The sequence below is a fragment of the Aquila chrysaetos genome, chromosome 11 (assembly GCF_900496995.4).
Source record: "Aquila chrysaetos chrysaetos chromosome 11, bAquChr1.4, whole genome shotgun sequence".
NCBI classification, from domain to species: Eukaryota; Metazoa; Chordata; class Aves; order Accipitriformes; family Accipitridae; genus Aquila; species Aquila chrysaetos.
The window spans coordinates 442,374-460,170 of NC_044014.1; the positions used below are offsets into that span (position 1 = coordinate 442,374).

Sequence of the window (17,797 nt, forward strand, 5' to 3'; positions counted from 1 at the left end):
GAAATTGTTAGATTTCAATACAAATTAAACTGGACTTCACAACAGATTTTTTTTTTTTTTAAATCACTCAAATACATTTCTTACTCAGGAGACTTAAAAGACCATTTCATGCCAAACTAAAGTAATTTTTATAAAATGTCAAACCTTTTTTTAGGCAGAGGACTTTCAATGAGAACAAATTGTGTTTATACACTAAATTTTTATAATCATTCCTTAGAAATCCAGAAAGAGACATACCTTTTAGGACTGGTTTTGACTATAAAATAGTGACTTCACAAAGCAAAAGATCTTGGACATTATTAATTATGCCAATAAGCAAGTGTGCATAGAACTCCATGAGAAAATAAGCTTTACCTTACCTGATAAAATTCCCGAAGCCAATTCTTCTGTAAATTTTCTGGCTGAAAAACAAAATACAAAAATCAATTAAGAATAGAAGTAATGTATTTTTATAATAATATCCTGATACTTATTGCTTTCCTCAGTGCATTCAAATGGGGAGTTTTCCCCACAATTAAAGAAAAAAGTACAAACGTGAGGATGTTCCTCCACAAGTGCCAATGCACAGACCAGAAGAGTCCCCTCTTCTCAGATTTTCACTAAGAAGGTACATTTCGTATATGACTTCACAACATTCATACGCATACAAGATGATCAAGCAATTAAATCAACAGACTTGACATATTGAAACGTGTGCTTTTAGAAGTACACCTTCATTGGCTGGGTATCAAAAACTTTACATGAACTGCTGATACCCAGCTTTTGCAATCTGAGCGTCAAGTTACATGGATTTACTTCTAACGAATTGGCTCAGAGAGACGACCGTGCTTTTGCAGGATGCTCGAGCGCATTACAGCTCCTGTCAAGGACAAACTGGGAGAAGCATTTCAAGATTGCTACAGAAGTTATGAAAACTGAAGCTGCAAAAATATGGTAAGTACGAAGTTCTGCCTTTTCAGAAGTATAGCCCACCCCAGATATGATTACAATGGAGGGAGATAACCTGTTTTCACACATCAAATGTACAGCTACAAGAGAAACGGTTGTTTTTATCTTCAGCAAGACTTCTGTATAAATTTTGCATCATAGTGGGGAATAAAAACCCAAATCAGACTTTTCTCTCACAGCAATAACAGGAATGTACAGTATCTGTGGGAGGCAGCAGAACGTATTGAACTGAAAATTAGAGAGATGCCTCAACATCCTCCCTTTAGTAACAGTTATGACACCAGCTGCCCAGAAGGAAATATACAGGCATGAAATTTCTGTTCTGCTCTGTTTTCCCATCAAGTGTGTTATTTTCAAATAGCTGGATACAACTTTGAACTTACTAATTTATATTGACTGCTTATTGTATGAAGATTTACCCATAGGTGGCTATAAAGATTTGTAAGTAGTTAAAAAACAGATTATTTTTTTTTCTGTCTACAAGTCTATAAAAGTCATCCAGTTCTGTAAGCCTATAAATTCTACAAGTCTACGAAAGTTTTTGAAAGCTGAGGGACAAAAGCACCATGTCTGCCCTTTGCTATCCGTCAACCTCCCTTTATGTTGATCACTCCTTGACAATTCTGCAGTTCAGACATTAATTGTCAAGCAGGTGAAGTTCTCACTCCTTAGGAACAATTACTTTTTCTAGCAATTAGCTTTCTCAGTATTTCTTATGGAAATGATTGCCCTCGGTGCAGGGGAGCCGCTGATGCGGGGGCACGGGGCTGGGTGCAAGCAAGCACTTGGACTCGCCTGAGCAGCAGCCCCTCGTTCTGCGCCTGAAGCCAACTGGGATGAATCTTGGCCTGAGCTCAGGGACGTCTTAAATTAATAAACACACAGAACAAAACATCCATGTCTCCCACCCATGCCCTTCCCCTCAGCCGAACAGCATAACTGAAAACCAGAATAAGGAAGCTGCAGACACAAATAAAAACTGAAGGCAGCCAGGCAGGCTATAAAATAGTCCCTCTGAAAACGCCATCTCATTAACTGCTTATGTGGCAACTTAACTCTTTTTCTACTCATTCTGAACTTAATAAGACAACCCACTGAGTAACAGTAATGAAGGATTGTTCCTTTTATTAAAGCAGTAACAAGAAAACAAGCCAACTAGGAGCTGCTGTAATTTCAAGCTGACTTCTAACCTGAAGTTATTAAGATAGCATAGTATTTAAAGATTATTTTCTTTAAAATCACTCTACAAAACAGATATGAACTGGGCACATGCTTTGTATATGGTTTGTGTATGATCTAAACCAAAAGGCCAGATTCAAACTATCAAGAAAGCAAGATCTTGGGGATTATGAAATTTCTGATTAAAATTTTCTGGTAGTTATGAAAACTAGATAAGCAAGTCCTGTGTTAGGCCACAAGCACACTTCAACAGCACTGTGTATTTATTTTCAAAACAGAAACTGTGTCCTTACTCAATAGGTAATAGGCAATTTTATGTTAAAAAACAAACAAACCCCACACGCACTCCTCGCTTCTCTTTATTTTATTTATGCCAGTTGCAAGATGTCCTGGGGACCTCTTAAGTTTTAAGAATAATCCAAAATTAACAGAAGTCAGTCATTTTTGTAAACCCACTAAAGAAACCAAACCTCACTTCAGCCTGTATTTACAGACAGGAGCTAAATGATGGGTGACACAATATCCCAAAGAATGCAAACCTGAATTTGAAAGCAAACACACTCCAGAGTGCAGGACTCTTACCTTAGAGCCTTCAGACACAGTCTTTCTATGTTAAGAACAACGATAAGATTACTATTTAGCATGTTTTGAGATTTTCAGTTAAACCAGAGTGCAAATTTGTAAATAAGGATGGTACAGCTATTCACGTTAATTTAAATTAGCTACGGCTTTTTAAGGGAGAAAAAAAATTGCTACCAATCAGGAATATCTAAAGCAAGTTATTCATACTTGAGGAATCGCAGGGGAGAAAATGAAGCACAACCTTACTTTTGTTTTTAAATACTACTGCAAATGGTAGAAGTTCCCCCATTTGCTACCTGACTAAATGAAAGCATTGTAACATTAAACATGAAAACAACCCAGTACACCAGAGGGAAGTTGACAAGACAGCTCCAGGGCCCTCCAGCAGCTCCGCACACACCTCCCATTTGCCAGGTGAGATTGTTTTTGAGAAATCAGATCAAATATTGAAAAACTTGGCAAACTAAATCCTGAGCAGTGACAGCAATCCCTCAGATGAGCAACATGTACAGGGTCCTCACAGTGCACAGTGACCCAAGGCTTACCCAATTCTTCTACCATTACCCGACTCTTCTGCAACTCCCAGCTCCCTCTCCCCACTGTGGCACCCAAAAAGGCAATGTCTGCTACAAGGAAGAATAATGATTTCACTCCCAAGAAGGGATGAGGAGTTACTGGATTTTGCTTCCTGTGCTCCTAGTCCTCCTGATGCCCCAGGACATTGCTTGTAGCAAGTGTCAAAGGCACATAGCTAGAATTTACAGCAATACAACACCATCAAAATACCATCTAACATGGACTCATGTTGAAGCAGCAGGAAGAGGCTATAGGAGTGCAAAACCAGATGGCCCTAGCTCTTAGTGGCAGCTCTGCCACCACGGCTCTTGGAGACATACTGCAGGTCACTGGACCTTTCTGCGTCCAGTGGCCTCACAAGATGAGTCATGGCAGAAAGCCAACGACACGCTGCTTCTGCCTCCTCTACCCAGCCTGGGATGAGATGGGCAATGCTATTTACTTGTCATCTTCATTACACCTTTGAGATCCTTGGATGACAGATATGATAAATGGAGAGCATCACTGTATCGATCCACACCTCCCACTGGAGGAGATACATAGATAACTCAGCGCTCCCTAGAAAATTCAAGACTCAAACCTACAGCAAAAAAAGTCTACAGCAGCTACATTTTGAAGGTAGACCAGGAAAGCACTTCGAACCTAAGCAGGAGTCAGCCACGAGCGACAATTAAAATAAAAGTTGCTAATAGCACTCCCGTTGCCATGTTTAGCTATTACGGTATCTACTAACTCACGTATTTGTGAAAAAGCAGGAGCAGCCTGCAAATAGATTCTTGTGGAGGAGCAGTGCTTTGGAGTTTGGTTTTTATTTGTTTGTTTTTAAAAAAGGCTTTCTCTTCTTATTATTTTTAACCCCAACAGTCACTACCTGGAAGCCAATGGCAGATGTCCTCTATGGAGCTGCTGTGCACTGTCACCAGGTGCCTCAAGAACTTCAGCTCAGGAAGAAAGGACACCATCCCACCAACGGCCTGGAGAACCCACACCTGACTTCTTGTGAACAAAATTCAACACAGCTCCACACCCTGCCGATATAACCTCTCCTGACACCCACTGTATTTTAAATTTGCTGGCACAGGCCAGCGTTCAAACAGAAAAACGAATTCAGGTCACAAAGTAGAGGTACACCTAGTTTTACAATGTTGCTCATCTGCGCCCCCTTTAAACTAATTAACAACAGGGAACAAAGTCTCAGGGGGGAAAGCATTTATAGAAACAACTCCAGAGCTAAGCCAGGTACGATGAGATGAAGCAAGTCACCAAAAGCTGTAGGACCTTCCCGATTTCCTCCTTCCTTTCCCCTCACCCGAGCAGCACAACAAAAATACCAAAGCTGCAGAGCCAGGAGAGCTCGCTGGGGGCAAGGGGTGTCAGAGGGATGTGTAATGCCGAGGGCGCCGGGCCGGCTGTGGGGTCAGGCCCCATCCCCACCGGGACTGGGAGCACTGGCCGCCCTCCTGCCCCAGAGAGGGCAGCAGGGAGACAAGGTGCTGAACACGGGCCCGCAGCTGAAGGCCCAGCTCCGAGAGGTCAGTTTTAAAGAAGTTAATTCTGTAAAGGGTTGTTAACTGCGCCATCACAGGTAAGAAGTGAGAGTCTGATTGATAATCACAGTTCACAGCTGGGATTTTCTGAAATGGGTGACAGCAGGTGACAAAAGCCCAATGGAATAATATGAGCAGGCACAGAACAAGGCTTCTTGCCTGCACATTAATTCCTTCTGGGATCCCACAGAACACAGGAAGGTTTGAAGAAGCGGTGACAGAAACACAAATCGAAGCAGGAGAAACAGCACTGGAAGATGCCAGTCAAGTCCCTTGGCAGGTAATTTCAGGAGCTAAGGTACTAATGAGGTCGCTGGGGCTGCCAGCAAGGACTCCTCTGTGCAGGGCCGGGGGTTTCAGTCAGCCCCCACGGTTGCTGTGACTCACCCCCTGGTCGCCCACAGCTTGGGCTCCTGCCCGGGCTGACCATCACCTTGCTGGCTCCGCAGGACCTGACTGCTCCCACTCCCCTCAGCCGCGAGAAAGACCCTGCAATGCTCCCGACCGCCATGCCCTCCTCCTACGGTCCCTCCTATGGCACGACCACATCCTTTCTTTCCGTTTTTACCACTGATAAAATTCTGTAATCTAGACCCCAGCCTCAAACTCCTCCCCAGCCACCTCTGTATCAGTGAAATAATTTTAAGTTTTGAAGGACTGGAGATAACAATCAAGTGGAAAGATAATTTATCTTCCTCTTATTTTTCTGTCTAAAAATAGGCACGTTATATTTCATGTCTTGCAGAGTTTTTGGCCTTCTTCCCAACCTTTCTCTCCACACTCTGTCCTTCATTAAATTATCTCATTCTTTTTGTAATGTAACTGAAATTAATCTTTCCTTGTCCTCTTCAATGCTAAATCCTTTTATACCCATTCACCGATGAACCGACTTCTCCCCATTCACCAATCCAAACCCTGCTTTGTCAGCCTCCTTGTTTCTGGCTTCCCCCACCTCCAGTCCTGCATCAGCTATGTTTGCTCGGGGTCCTCCTCCCCTGCCCACACAGCCGCCTCAGCTCATGCCCTCGGGGATCTGCCAAAGAGCAACGGGCTCGAGTAACACCAGGAAAGGCAAGAAATGCAAGAAAAAGGTTTGAGCATCCTTTCAGAAAAAATCTCTCTCCTGAGCGCCAAGTGCTTTTCCTCTCACGCCATCCTCCCTTGCCTTCGCGGCTCAGGGCCCCAGGCTGCTCTACCCTGTGCGTGTCCTTGTGCTTGGAGAGCACCGAGCCTGTTCAGTGTGGCTTCGTTACAAGTATTTGCCTGCTTTAAACACGATGTTCACGAGCTGAGCAGATGCACACAGGCTACCTCCTCAAACACACACAAAAGCTTGGGAAGTTTGCTGTTCTTTGGGCTGTGCTGTTGTAGTTCAACTCAGCAAATATTCCAGAGCCTTGGGGAGCACAGTTCTGGTTTCATCCCGCCATTCCAACTAACAGCACACATTTTGACTCTGAACAGAGTCACAAATAGAAACCCTACCCCCCGAAACAAGTGCGACTTCTTTCTAGGCTGCAGAACCACGTGGGGATCCATGTTAAAATAACAGGACACACGTACTGCATGACGCTGCTCCCTTCAATTAAAAGCCGTTTTGACCTTTTCCTGGAATTCCGATCCCACTAAAACAGTCTCTTTTCATGCCGAGTTTCCATTTGAAGTCTATTTATGTCACACTGGTTACTGTATCGGTCAGGCTTGTAAGAAAAAGTAGTAAGCTTGCAAACACATGGATACCACATGAGTTGGTAATATCCCGAAAACAAGCGGCTTTTCAAAATGAACATATAAGTAGTCTCTCTTGTCCCCAGTGTTTCTATTTCCTACAAAATTATACCCAACAGCCAAAAGAAAGCTCTAAGCCTGTTGCAAAAATATATTCAGACAGGGAAGAAGTCTTTTCAAAAAAGGAAAAAGAGAAAATATATTTAGACAGAGTAAGAAACCTTTCATTCAAAAGAAAAAAAAGGAAAGAGAACTAAATGAAACCAAATTAACAGCCTGGAAAATTTCTTTTTAATTTCATTCAGAGGGAAATGGAAGAAAGTAGATGAATTATAGAAAGCAGGTTCTATTTTGTGAAGTTTATTTTTAGCGAAGAATAGGCTCATTTTTTAAGTGAAAAGAAAAAAGTTCTTGACTCACTTTGTGAAAACTCACTGAGCTCCAAAATGGATGCAGAGGAGAACTGGCTGGTTGGACTTTGCACACCAAATTGAACAGAAGGTACAACCAATGAAAATTTTTAAATGCCCAACTTAAAACAGTCCTAAGAGCCCCATGTGGGCTAAGGGATTCCCTGAAGCCCTGACTTCAAAGGTTTCTTGGCATTGCACAGCAAGACACTGGCCCTACTGAAGTCATATATTCTAAGGATGCAGTCCCAGTCAGTACCTAGAGCCTTTTTAATCTCTTCCCTTCAACCTACACTTCATTCAGAGAAAAATATGAAATAGAGGCTATTTTTCCCTGCCTTTGCTATATTTGGTTTTCTACTTATTTAATGAAAAACAAAACCTTTAATCAAGTTCTGCCTGACCAATTACCAGGTTTACTCAAAAACTGGTTTCAGGTGCATCAACATGACCATTACAGCTATTTCACTAAAATTGTTTAGATTAAGATTTTAGATCAAGATTTTTGATCTCCTATAGTATCTTTAAAAGTTTACTGGCAACTTTTTAACATTTATATTCAAAGTTCTATTGGATTTAAATATTTTCTTTCCTTCAGACAGACTTGTAAGTACTCATGTTGCTATGCTCCAAGTATCAAACTATACAGATAATGCTGAAGAAAACCCACATCAAATGGGTACTATTGTTGTGGCATTTTATACAAACTTTACATTCACAGTTGACAAACAAAAAGTTGATAACCTGCAGGTTGTGTACATGTTATTAGTTTACCACATTTCAAAGTCAATGTAGACAAACCAACCAGGATCAAACAGGAAAACAAGAATTACTTGTGAGTCTAAGGAAAAGTGCAGATTCTTAAAAATCTGAACTTTTACTTAAACGCTATGTTTTTATTACACACATTTGCACAAACAACTTCCAAATGCAAATGCAGTGTCACTTACTTCAATGTTTCTGAAAGCTCAATTTTCCCAAGTAGCAGTAGGAAAAGAAGAGAGACCCATCCTGCTGCCGTTATACCCCACAGAGAGTGACAGTCACTAAGTTCAAGAAACAGATGCACGGGAAAAGCACTATAACATAATTAGACCAATTAACACAGTTGGAAAAAATGGGGGTTTGGACACACGAGTCTTTCATTGTAAAGTTTAAGGCAGTTTTACTCCTGGGCTGAGAAAAGCAGTGGCTCCTTGGCTGCTGAATCAAGAGAAATGAAGAAACAAAGGCAGAAGGTAGTGCTTGGGGTAAAACAGTGCATTAGGGGATAGGAAGAGGAAGGGACTGTTGACCACCCTTCCTATTACATGGGATGCTGCATTGCCCTGCCATTGCTGTAGGAGACAGACACAACGCAGAGGGCGAATGCTGAGAAGCAAAGATGGTCTATGCCTGAAGGAGAAGGGCTGAAGTCTCTGCAGCCAAAGCCCTCTCCTCCTCGTGGGGGAGGGTGGCAGAATTCCAGGACAGTGGTACGTTACCAGGACAGACTAACGGACGAGCTGTCCTGGACTGACGCCCCACAGGATGGAGCCATGCTGGCACCGGACTCGCTGCAGTGTTGGATTAGTATTTAAGGACCGAGGTCCCTGGCACAGTGGCCTCTCAAAAGAGGCACTGGAAACTACCATCTTGGTCTCTCCTGTCCAACCTAACCTGCGCTGCTGATAGCTGAGTATCTACTAAAAATGCAGTAAACCCCTATTTTGTTTACCTTCTTCTCCATTGATATCCTTTCCTGTGAGTCGGTCTAAATGAAGACACAATACATGGTGGGAATACAAGAAGAAACCAAAGCAGTTACGACTTCCTGTGGAGTAATGCAGAAAACACGCTGCTTGCAGCCTCCACAAGGAGAAACGCTGCAGGAACTCAGGCGAAGCAGCTCTCTAGAGAACCCGAGACAGATAAACAGGCCATGGCCCAGAGCTGTGCGCTCATTAGCGCACATCTCCAGCAGAAACAGCAGGAAAACCAAAAGCCTGGGCTTCCTGTCAAAAAACATCACGAGCTGAATGAAAAATACTAAGCATCTACTACCTGTTTTGAAGGCTTTGTGTTTCCATATAATTGAAGCTGTCTACAAACTACCGTGTACACATGAGAAATCAGCACCTCTTGAAACAACGGAAACCACGTGTTCCTAGGCTGTAAGAGACACCAAGAGACAGCCCTTCCCAGCCAGGGATGGTATGTTTGAAACTCAGTAGCACTCTCTTAAACATAGGAAATGCAGGCTAAAACAGTAACAGTAAAGAGTAACCTGTTAAAGAGTAAAGCAACTATTCTGGCCACATCTTAGGGAAACATCAGGAATGATGTAATTGAACTGAAAGTGATGAAGCAATGATCAAGTGCCTACCTCTTCAAAGGAGCTGGACATAAAGACATGTATATTACAGTTGATACCAAGACCAGAATTAGTCTCACCTCTAACAACACAAGACAGGGAAGGGGGAAGAGCCCCCTGCCTTTAAAAATTAAAAAGTAATGGTAGCATGTGCTCTCAGAACTCCAATCTGGACAAGATCTTCCAAAACCTTGAGGACCTCACTGACCTTGAAACCAATTGACATACTGTAAGACCCTAAAACGGAGACACACAAAACTCAAACAGATCCCCACAAAAGCAAGGCTAGGAGTGGACACCTCACAAGCAGCAGCTGAAACAAGGTTCTAGTTCTTCAGCAGCTTCAGCTGATGAGGCTGATGCCATAATAGTGCTTAAAAAAGCAAAAGAAAAACTTGCCACTAACACTACACTTCAGCAATTGCATTGCACCACTGAAACCAACTGTGCTCTTCACAAATAGTTTTGACAAACTTCTGGCTTCTGAACGGCCAAGACACTGACACGACCTTAGAGGTACAAAGGCACAGCTTGACAGCGAGACATGCAGGAAGCAGACCCGTGAGAAATGCTCTCTGGAGAATGGCGTACGGCACGTGAACGAGCATCCTTACACCTATCACAGCTCAGAAATACAGCTACATGAATAGCAAGTGCAAGAGAGACCACAAAGAGACACCGAGTCTGTTAGAGGAAGCAGCAGAGGACCAACGTAAGCCTTGGGATTTCAGGGGAAGTTGTGGGGGACTTCTGCAGAGCATAGGTTAATACATCCACAAGCAGAGAAAGTAACTGGCCACTGGAAGTAAGCCTGGAGATTTTAAAGGGCTGAGAGTCCCAGCCACAGTACTGCGCAGGGCAGGAAAGCATGGCTCAGCCTCACCATGAACACTCACACTGAGGAAGGGGTCGGGGCAACTGGCTTTCTGCACAGTGCTGGAACAAGCACCCATCACAGACCATCAGAAACCACCTGGTGTGTGCAGCTGGCCACAGCAGCAGCTGCCAGCTCATTGACCCGAGCATAGAAACCATGGCCTGCCAACAGCTGATGGCTGCAGCCTGTTGTTGGGGTGATCCAGCCAGCCAGCCCAATAACCAGAGACCCCAAGCATTGCTCTTGGAGACAGGCACTGGACTCTGGCAGTTGCAGTGAATTAATTTCAGGTAACACCTAACTGCCCGAGCGCACAATTGCACACAATGCAAGAGTGTGACACTGCACACAGCTGCAAGTGTCTGCAACCAGTGGGCACATGCACAACAGCTGAACAGAAATCTGCTGCAGCAGCAAGGTCTATACTCTGCATAAACCCTGAACAGCTGGAGATGCCTCTCAGTGTGCTGCTGCCATGCAAGACCTCGGGCCAGGGCAGAGAGCAGTGCAGGCTCTCGTGGGCAGCATCAGGCAGACAGTGTGGGATGAGGCTGAACACGGAAAGACAGGAACTTCACCATGGTGTGGATGAACCTTTAGAGGAGAAAACACAACACAGCAATGTGAAAACTAGGGATCTATGGTATCACAGCAGTGTGATGGAAACAGCTGAAAGCCCAAGTCATTGGACATGTACAGGATACATCACGAGCACCCAGACACGGTCCCTTCTGGTGTGACCTTAGACGAACAGGACTCCAGGGCTGAAGCACAACACTTGCTCTGATGCCAAAGAGCCCTCAGAGCAGCCATTGAGTAGGAAAGAGACACAGCGTTACGCCTGTCAACACAAGCACAGTCACTAAACACCACCACATAGTGCCTACAGAAAGCAAGCCTCGTTCTGGACACAGGAGAAGATTGAAATGAAACAATGAATTAAAACAACAAATGCTTTTTATTAAAGAATATCTGTTGGCAAAAGCATCCCCAAATTTAGTTTATTTTGGGGCTTGGCATGTACAAAGTGTGGTAGCTGGCACCCTTGCACTTTAAGGCAGGAGGAGGAACTGACCGAGTTACTGTGCGTTGGTCACTTGCCCATCCTGACCTGACAAGAATAAAGCCTGTTAAACTTCTCTAATTTGAAAAAGTGCATCTTTTCACCCTGCTGCGTGCAGATCTCAGCGTAACTAGCACAAAACACCAGGCCACCCGACAGAGCCATCATGCCTGACACATCGGTCCACGACCACTCAGCCCAGAGGGCTCCGCAGCCCAGGTCAAAGCTGCGCCCACACAGGCACCGGAGCCGAGGCAAGATGCATGTTGGTAGGGGCTGGTCAAAGGCTCCCGCAGCCTTGTGCTCGGCAGGCACGGATGCCGGGAGAAGGTGACCTGACAGTGTCAGGAGGGTGAACAGCAGCTCCCTACAGGCAGGGCATGACAGTGAGGGGGGAATGACATGAACACACTGCATGTTGAACAGGACTGTGAATTTTCTTTCCTGCCCTGAAGAGCAGCTCTGTCTCAGGTTCTCAATATGGATATTCAGGAGCCCCTCCTAAACTCCATGGGCATAAGGGAACAAAAAGTCCAGCCAGGAATACCATTCAAAGAGAAAAGGAAAAGAGAAAAAAACCCCAACTAACCAACCAAAAAAAGCCCCACTCATTACCAATGGAAAAAATGAAGTTTACATGACAAACTTGAAATTGGTCACCTAATTCAGTATGAACTGAACAATGCTTGCATTTAATAAAGGATGATTCAAGGACAGTGACTAAAAGCAATATATCATTCATATGAACAATTAAATCTCCAGAAAAAGTTTATAAATCACATACAATACACAAGTTTGTAACACATTTGTAACTCCCAAGCACAAAGTTGAAAACTGTACTCAAAGTATATCTCAGCAATACAGCTTTAGAGCAAACACCAAGTATTGCACACAGCAGAAGGTCAGCATGACACCGGAACAGCCTTTCTGCAAGGTCTGCTCCTCTCTCAACTTGTGGCTAACCATCAGTGCCATCCACAGTCTTTACAAAAAAAAAATTAGCAGCAGCCCATGATTTGTATATGCTATTACTTCCAAGACTCTGGTTCAGCAACTTATTTCAAAGATGTTTATGCCCACCTCTGCTGAAAGCAGAGCTGCAGAACAGGCCTGAGCTGCAACATGGGTTTGAGAGCCTTGCAGAGAGGACTGGGCCAGACGCTAAAACAGGGAGAGATGTCAGGTTGTGCCAGTATGTTTTTCACCAGCATACCTCCAGTGACACCGAGTACCTCTATCCAAGCAGCTGGTGTGTGGAAGGAAAAGTACAGCGACGCGATAGGCTGCATTTTCCATCGCAGAAAGGTGACTGCTTGCCTTTGGGAGGTACCGGTGGCAGAGAGGCTTCGATGCAGACAGCCGCTGGCCAGGATGCCACCCAGCTGCTGCCTGCCCAGGGCTGGACCCCCGGGGCAGAGCTGACACTGAGTGGGAGAACAGGATGCCCAGCTCCTCCCCGCAGCGCTGGCAGCGCCAGCTCTGGAAAAAAACACTTCACATGAAAAAGTGCTTAAAGCCTTCGTCGTCAGCGCCGAACTTCCACCGTACGCAGTGCTGCGGGATTTACACAGCTAATACTTTCTTACAGGCTTTCACAGTCAATTAAATGATATGCCTGCCAAACACCTGGAAAACACATTTCCAGTCACAGAGAAGAGCGTAAGTGAAAATACACAGTCATACTCGCAAATACCCAAACGCTCCTCTGGCTCTTCGTTTTTCATATATGCCTTGACTGACAGAGGCTGTTAATTAGCCAACACACAGCTTTAATAATTGATATAACTCTATTTTTATAAAAAATAAGTTGCTTGATAACCTGTAAACCAACACCATCCACAGAGGTGCCCTCTTTCCTCAGCCTATGTAATTTGTATCAAAGAATGTCTTAAACAGGCAAGAGGAATACAAGAGTCACTCTAATCGTGGGTTGTAAACAACAATTAAAAAAAAACCAAACAAACAAAAAAGAAGGAAAACGCAAACGTTTCCTCTTTTCCTTCATCATGCCATACTATTCATATATATGTATGAATGAAAACTTAGTAAAGCAGTAGACTTAGGAAAGGTGCATGTATAAGTATATAGGCGCACACACACACATATATATGTTTACATATAGACATATATATTCCAAACGAAGTGTTAATATCTGTCCCAAGTCTATTACTTTCTTAGTTAATTCAGTGTCAGAGAACAAAAGAAAGACTTCTCTCAACGCTAATGAAGTTCAGCTTTCAATTATAAAATTCCCACACTATAATTAATTGAAGATACACATTCTTCCAGAACTATTTTTAGTAGAGTTAAAAAAACAGGTAATTTTCTTAAGGATTACATTACACTGAGATGGAGCAACAAGACTTTCAGACTTCCAGAACTGTCTGTGTAGAAAATAATACAGTATATCCAATGGCAACAAGACCAGGTTTACATAGGTCTAACAGACATCCAGGTACACCCTTAAAAGAAGTGAAGTCAAACCATTTTAAAACATGTTTTCTGAAGGTACTTAGCACACAGACAGTATTTCTTCACTGCCACACCTGCACATACATGTGCACAACACCCAGAGCAGTGCCACATACTTTGTGTGCACAGGCTGTCTCTGAGCACACACTGCAACAGGAGAGACAGACCAGACCACAACCCTGAAGGGCTGATCTCCATCCACATCCCACATGTAAGATAAATCCACCCAGGTGCAAGCACAGTATGACAACTACCAATGAATAAAGATTTACAAGTAACTGCAAAGACTGGAATAAAAAAAAAAAAAAAAGCATGAACTTAACTATCCTGATCCCAGCGAACTCCCAGCGTGTTTCAAATTCAACTTCTATTACCGACATCTTACTGAAAGATCAAAGGCACCTACCTGGATATTTGAATAACCAGCATGTTAAGAGTATTAACAACAAGAGTTAATCCAACACCCAGTATTTACAACACCACACAAATGATAATTGTTAGCAAATAGCAGGGATTAACCACATTAATACACTCAAGTTTTCAATTACTTTGTATTCTGATTTGAATGGCATGGGGAAAACAGACCTTATGCTGAAAAAGAGTATAAATAAAATTAATCTGTTCTTGCACATGGATAGATAAAATAGAGCTCTGGCAATATTCACAAATCACAACCACCACCGTGGTCTATCTTGTGTATTTGTGGGGTTTGTTTATTTCTTTGTTTTAAATTAGATCTTTAAAAACTCCCCCTGGGTTGAATATGGGGATAAGTGCTTATCTACAACAACCGCTTTTTTTAAACGTACATGGTATGAAAACATTTGTTTTCAGGATCCAGTTTCAAAAGTTAAATCTACAACATACTCAGGTGCCCCTCTTCCCAAATCCCACAAGAAAAATCCCTGAGCCAATGAACTTTGAAAAACGACAAACAAAAACACACACCGCACCCAACAACAACAAAACCAGAACATATTTGTTAATCCCTGTTTTTTGAGGGTCTTTTCTGCAAAGCCTTGCTTGTGCTCCAGGTGCTACGTAGCACAACCCACAGGGGAGCAACATTGTCCTAACTCATGTCTCCCAGCCATGATGGGAGGTGGGCATGGACCCACCACACAAAGGAGCACGATCAAGTAGTGAGCAATTAATGGGTCATCACCCTGTGGACACTGGATCTGCCCACTGCAAGTAACCTCTATTAACCTCTGAGGAGCTCAGCAAGCAGAGATCATCTGAGCAAGCAAGGTAAGCAAGGGGAACTTATACATGAACTAGATGAAAGAAAAAGAAAATCCCTGTCAGTCACCAACAAGAGCCTGATAAAGAATTTGGCTCTCCGAGCCAAGTCAAAGTGAGATGCGTTGCAAGCTGCATACCTACCCTGTAGCTGTTGCTGCTACCACATCATTTGAATTTTCCTACGTCCAAGTTATGACAGGGACATAGTTAAAAATTCAGGAAATTTTTTGTTGCAGAGCTCCTATGAGGCAACAAAGGCACAACAGTGAAAGCAGCCACTAAAGCCAATGATCAAATAGTTCTTCCTGTAGGCTAGATTCTATGGAGGCTTGAAAATATCCTACATTTTTTATTAATCCTGTTGGCTGTGACAGTGGCAGACCTTTTCACAGATGTACTGTGCTGCTATCTTGAAGCAGCACATGCCATAGACACCCAGTGCCTTCTACGCAAGAAATGAATGCAGTGGTGAGAGCATCACAGGTTAGCCATTCCGGTATGTATGTATTGCACGTACCCAACTACACCTACGGCTTCGCGACACCTGCTAAGCCAAACAGCTCAGGGAGTAACTGCAGAGTAGGAGGTCGGTATAAAACATTGCCTTAAATTATTAAGGTAGAATGTGTTCCATGGAAAAAAACAAACAAAAAAACCCGATGTAAATGCTCACTTTTGTAGACAGGAACCTTTGTGAACTAAAGCTTAAGAGCTAAAGTTCATGAGCTATAAGCACTGCTGTACAGCACTGTGTATCAACTACTCCAAGCAATAAATGCTCTTTCCTCAAGAAGATACCCACATTTACAAGTTAAACGCCTTTTGATTGGGCACTGCTCCGCCAGGGATGAAAGTCCGAGGCTTTCCCAGAATCATTGCAGAATCAGTTCCAGGACTAACACACCAACAATGTGCAAGCTGTCAGTGAGGTGGGTGGCTCCAACACATCCTATTAAATCAGAAGAGACATCTTTCATGCCAAAATACCATAGTCCTAAGAATGGCCGTCCATTTACTGCCAAGCGAAGCATGGGGGATGCCAAAATGCAGTTCATCACACTAATAAAGAAATATGTTGTGATCTAACAGAAGTATTTGATAGCAGAGGAGACCATGTGAAAGTTGTTTACATCCTATTTCAGAAATAAAACGCTGAGGGAGACACTTAGAAATTAATTTCAATTTGATCTAGAGAGTGGGTTTTCAGTATTTTTTTTCTTCCTCCTTACTGCTGTGGACGTTTCTGTAATAAGTGCATCTTTGATCGATGGCCCAATAATCCACAAAGGTTATTCTCAGCTTTATTCAGAGGCACCACATGGAAATGCCAGCGTTGTTTTGGCAATGCTGGGAGGGAGCCCGGCAGCAGTGGTTTAGAATGGACAGTGTTTTCCTGTGGGATAACACCCTCTGCCAGCAAGGCTCCCATAAACACGCAGCATAACAGTTTGCCAAGCCAAAGCATCTCATACTGCAAACGAGCTCCTGGATGGGCAATCTGGGATCAACTGGGTAAACTCTGCCACCTCAGAAGGATCTGAGACAAGTCACACATGCGCACACCCCAACGCGAGTTCACAGCACCCAAACCCCCCTGCCTGCAAGGCACAGGTCGGTGAGCCACACATGTCATTGGGGGTTCAACAGCACCTCACTACCACGAGCTTTGTGGCACCAAGTTCCCAGCACTGGAAGCCCCAAGGTAAAGCATCTAGTGATGTTACGGGCTCAGGAGTCACCTGAGTGGTGAGCAGTAAATGCTGCTGCACAGTGCCCCGGTCAACAGTCTCCCTGAAACTCAGGGCATCACACAACTCCCGCAGCGCAGCTTGCCCCATTTAACAGCCCCCAGCACTAGGCACCAGGCGATACTAATTCAGGAGGCTGTCAGGTCCCTACTTCACATGAACAGAAAGAAGACCTGTTAACACTTCCCAAAAACACTGAGGCTGGATTTGGCCCCAGTGAGACCAAGGACATCTGTGCAGCATGGAGCACCGAGCTCTTCAGGCAAGTAACTCCCTGCAGCCAACTGTGTCATAACCCACACTCCAGAGCTAGCTGCTGCAATGGGAGGTGGGGGGCTAATGTCATTTATACTGCACCCAGGCCACTATTAGCAGTGGGAAAGTGAGTCTCTGCCAAATTCTGTCCTGGCAGGAAATTCAGACCACACTGCTCTGGGTACCTAATGAAGAGCTGAACATGCAAGCAATGCATGGCCAGGGCACCAACTCCAGAGAACAGCAGGTACCAAAAATTTGGTGTGGTCTCATTCATTGCTCAGCTGAGGTGAAGGGACCCAAGGAGTCTTCTCCCGACAGGTGAAACTGGAGAAACCTCTTCTATTGCTGCATCTCACAACCAGGTCTCCTTAAGCGAAAGCAAAGGTTTTGGGTTTGCTTTATACAGGAAGGTTGGGGGAAAAAAGCCCAACCAACCAAAACAAAAAAACCCCAACCCAACACAGGAAGCATCAGTTGCCCTATATATATTATTGACACCCAGGTTGTTCAGGAGGCATGTAAGCGGAGCTGAATCCTCTTTCTTCTTGCACCCTTGGGATCCTCCAGGAGGAGGCTTACGTGCTACAATTGCACTTAATGTGCAGTTGCTCTAAGAGGAAAAATTTTAGAAGAAAAATATCTAGATAATATTTATGGTAAAAATAAAGTATACAAAGACAAGTAAGTCTTCAAAGCCAGGGACAACTGACAAGAAACAATTTAGAGAAACAAAGTGCTAAAAGGGAAACAGTTTTGCTCAATTAACATTATTGATGCAATTTCTAAGAAGCCAAAGTAGCAGAACTGATAT

At 43.7% G+C, this 17,797-nt stretch overlaps 1 protein-coding gene across 3 annotated transcripts in view; it reads right to left on the reverse strand.

Moving 5' to 3' along the window:
• Nucleotides 1-17,797, reverse strand: part of INPP5A (inositol polyphosphate-5-phosphatase A) — a 262,748-nt gene that overhangs the window by 197,457 nt on the left and 47,494 nt on the right. For all 3 annotated transcript variants that reach the window (XM_030030829.1, XM_030030830.2, XM_041127108.1), the window contains exon 2: nt 360-401. In XM_030030829.1, the coding sequence (XP_029886689.1) occupies nt 360-401 (42 nt within the window). The remainder of the gene's footprint in view (nt 1-359; nt 402-17,797) is intronic.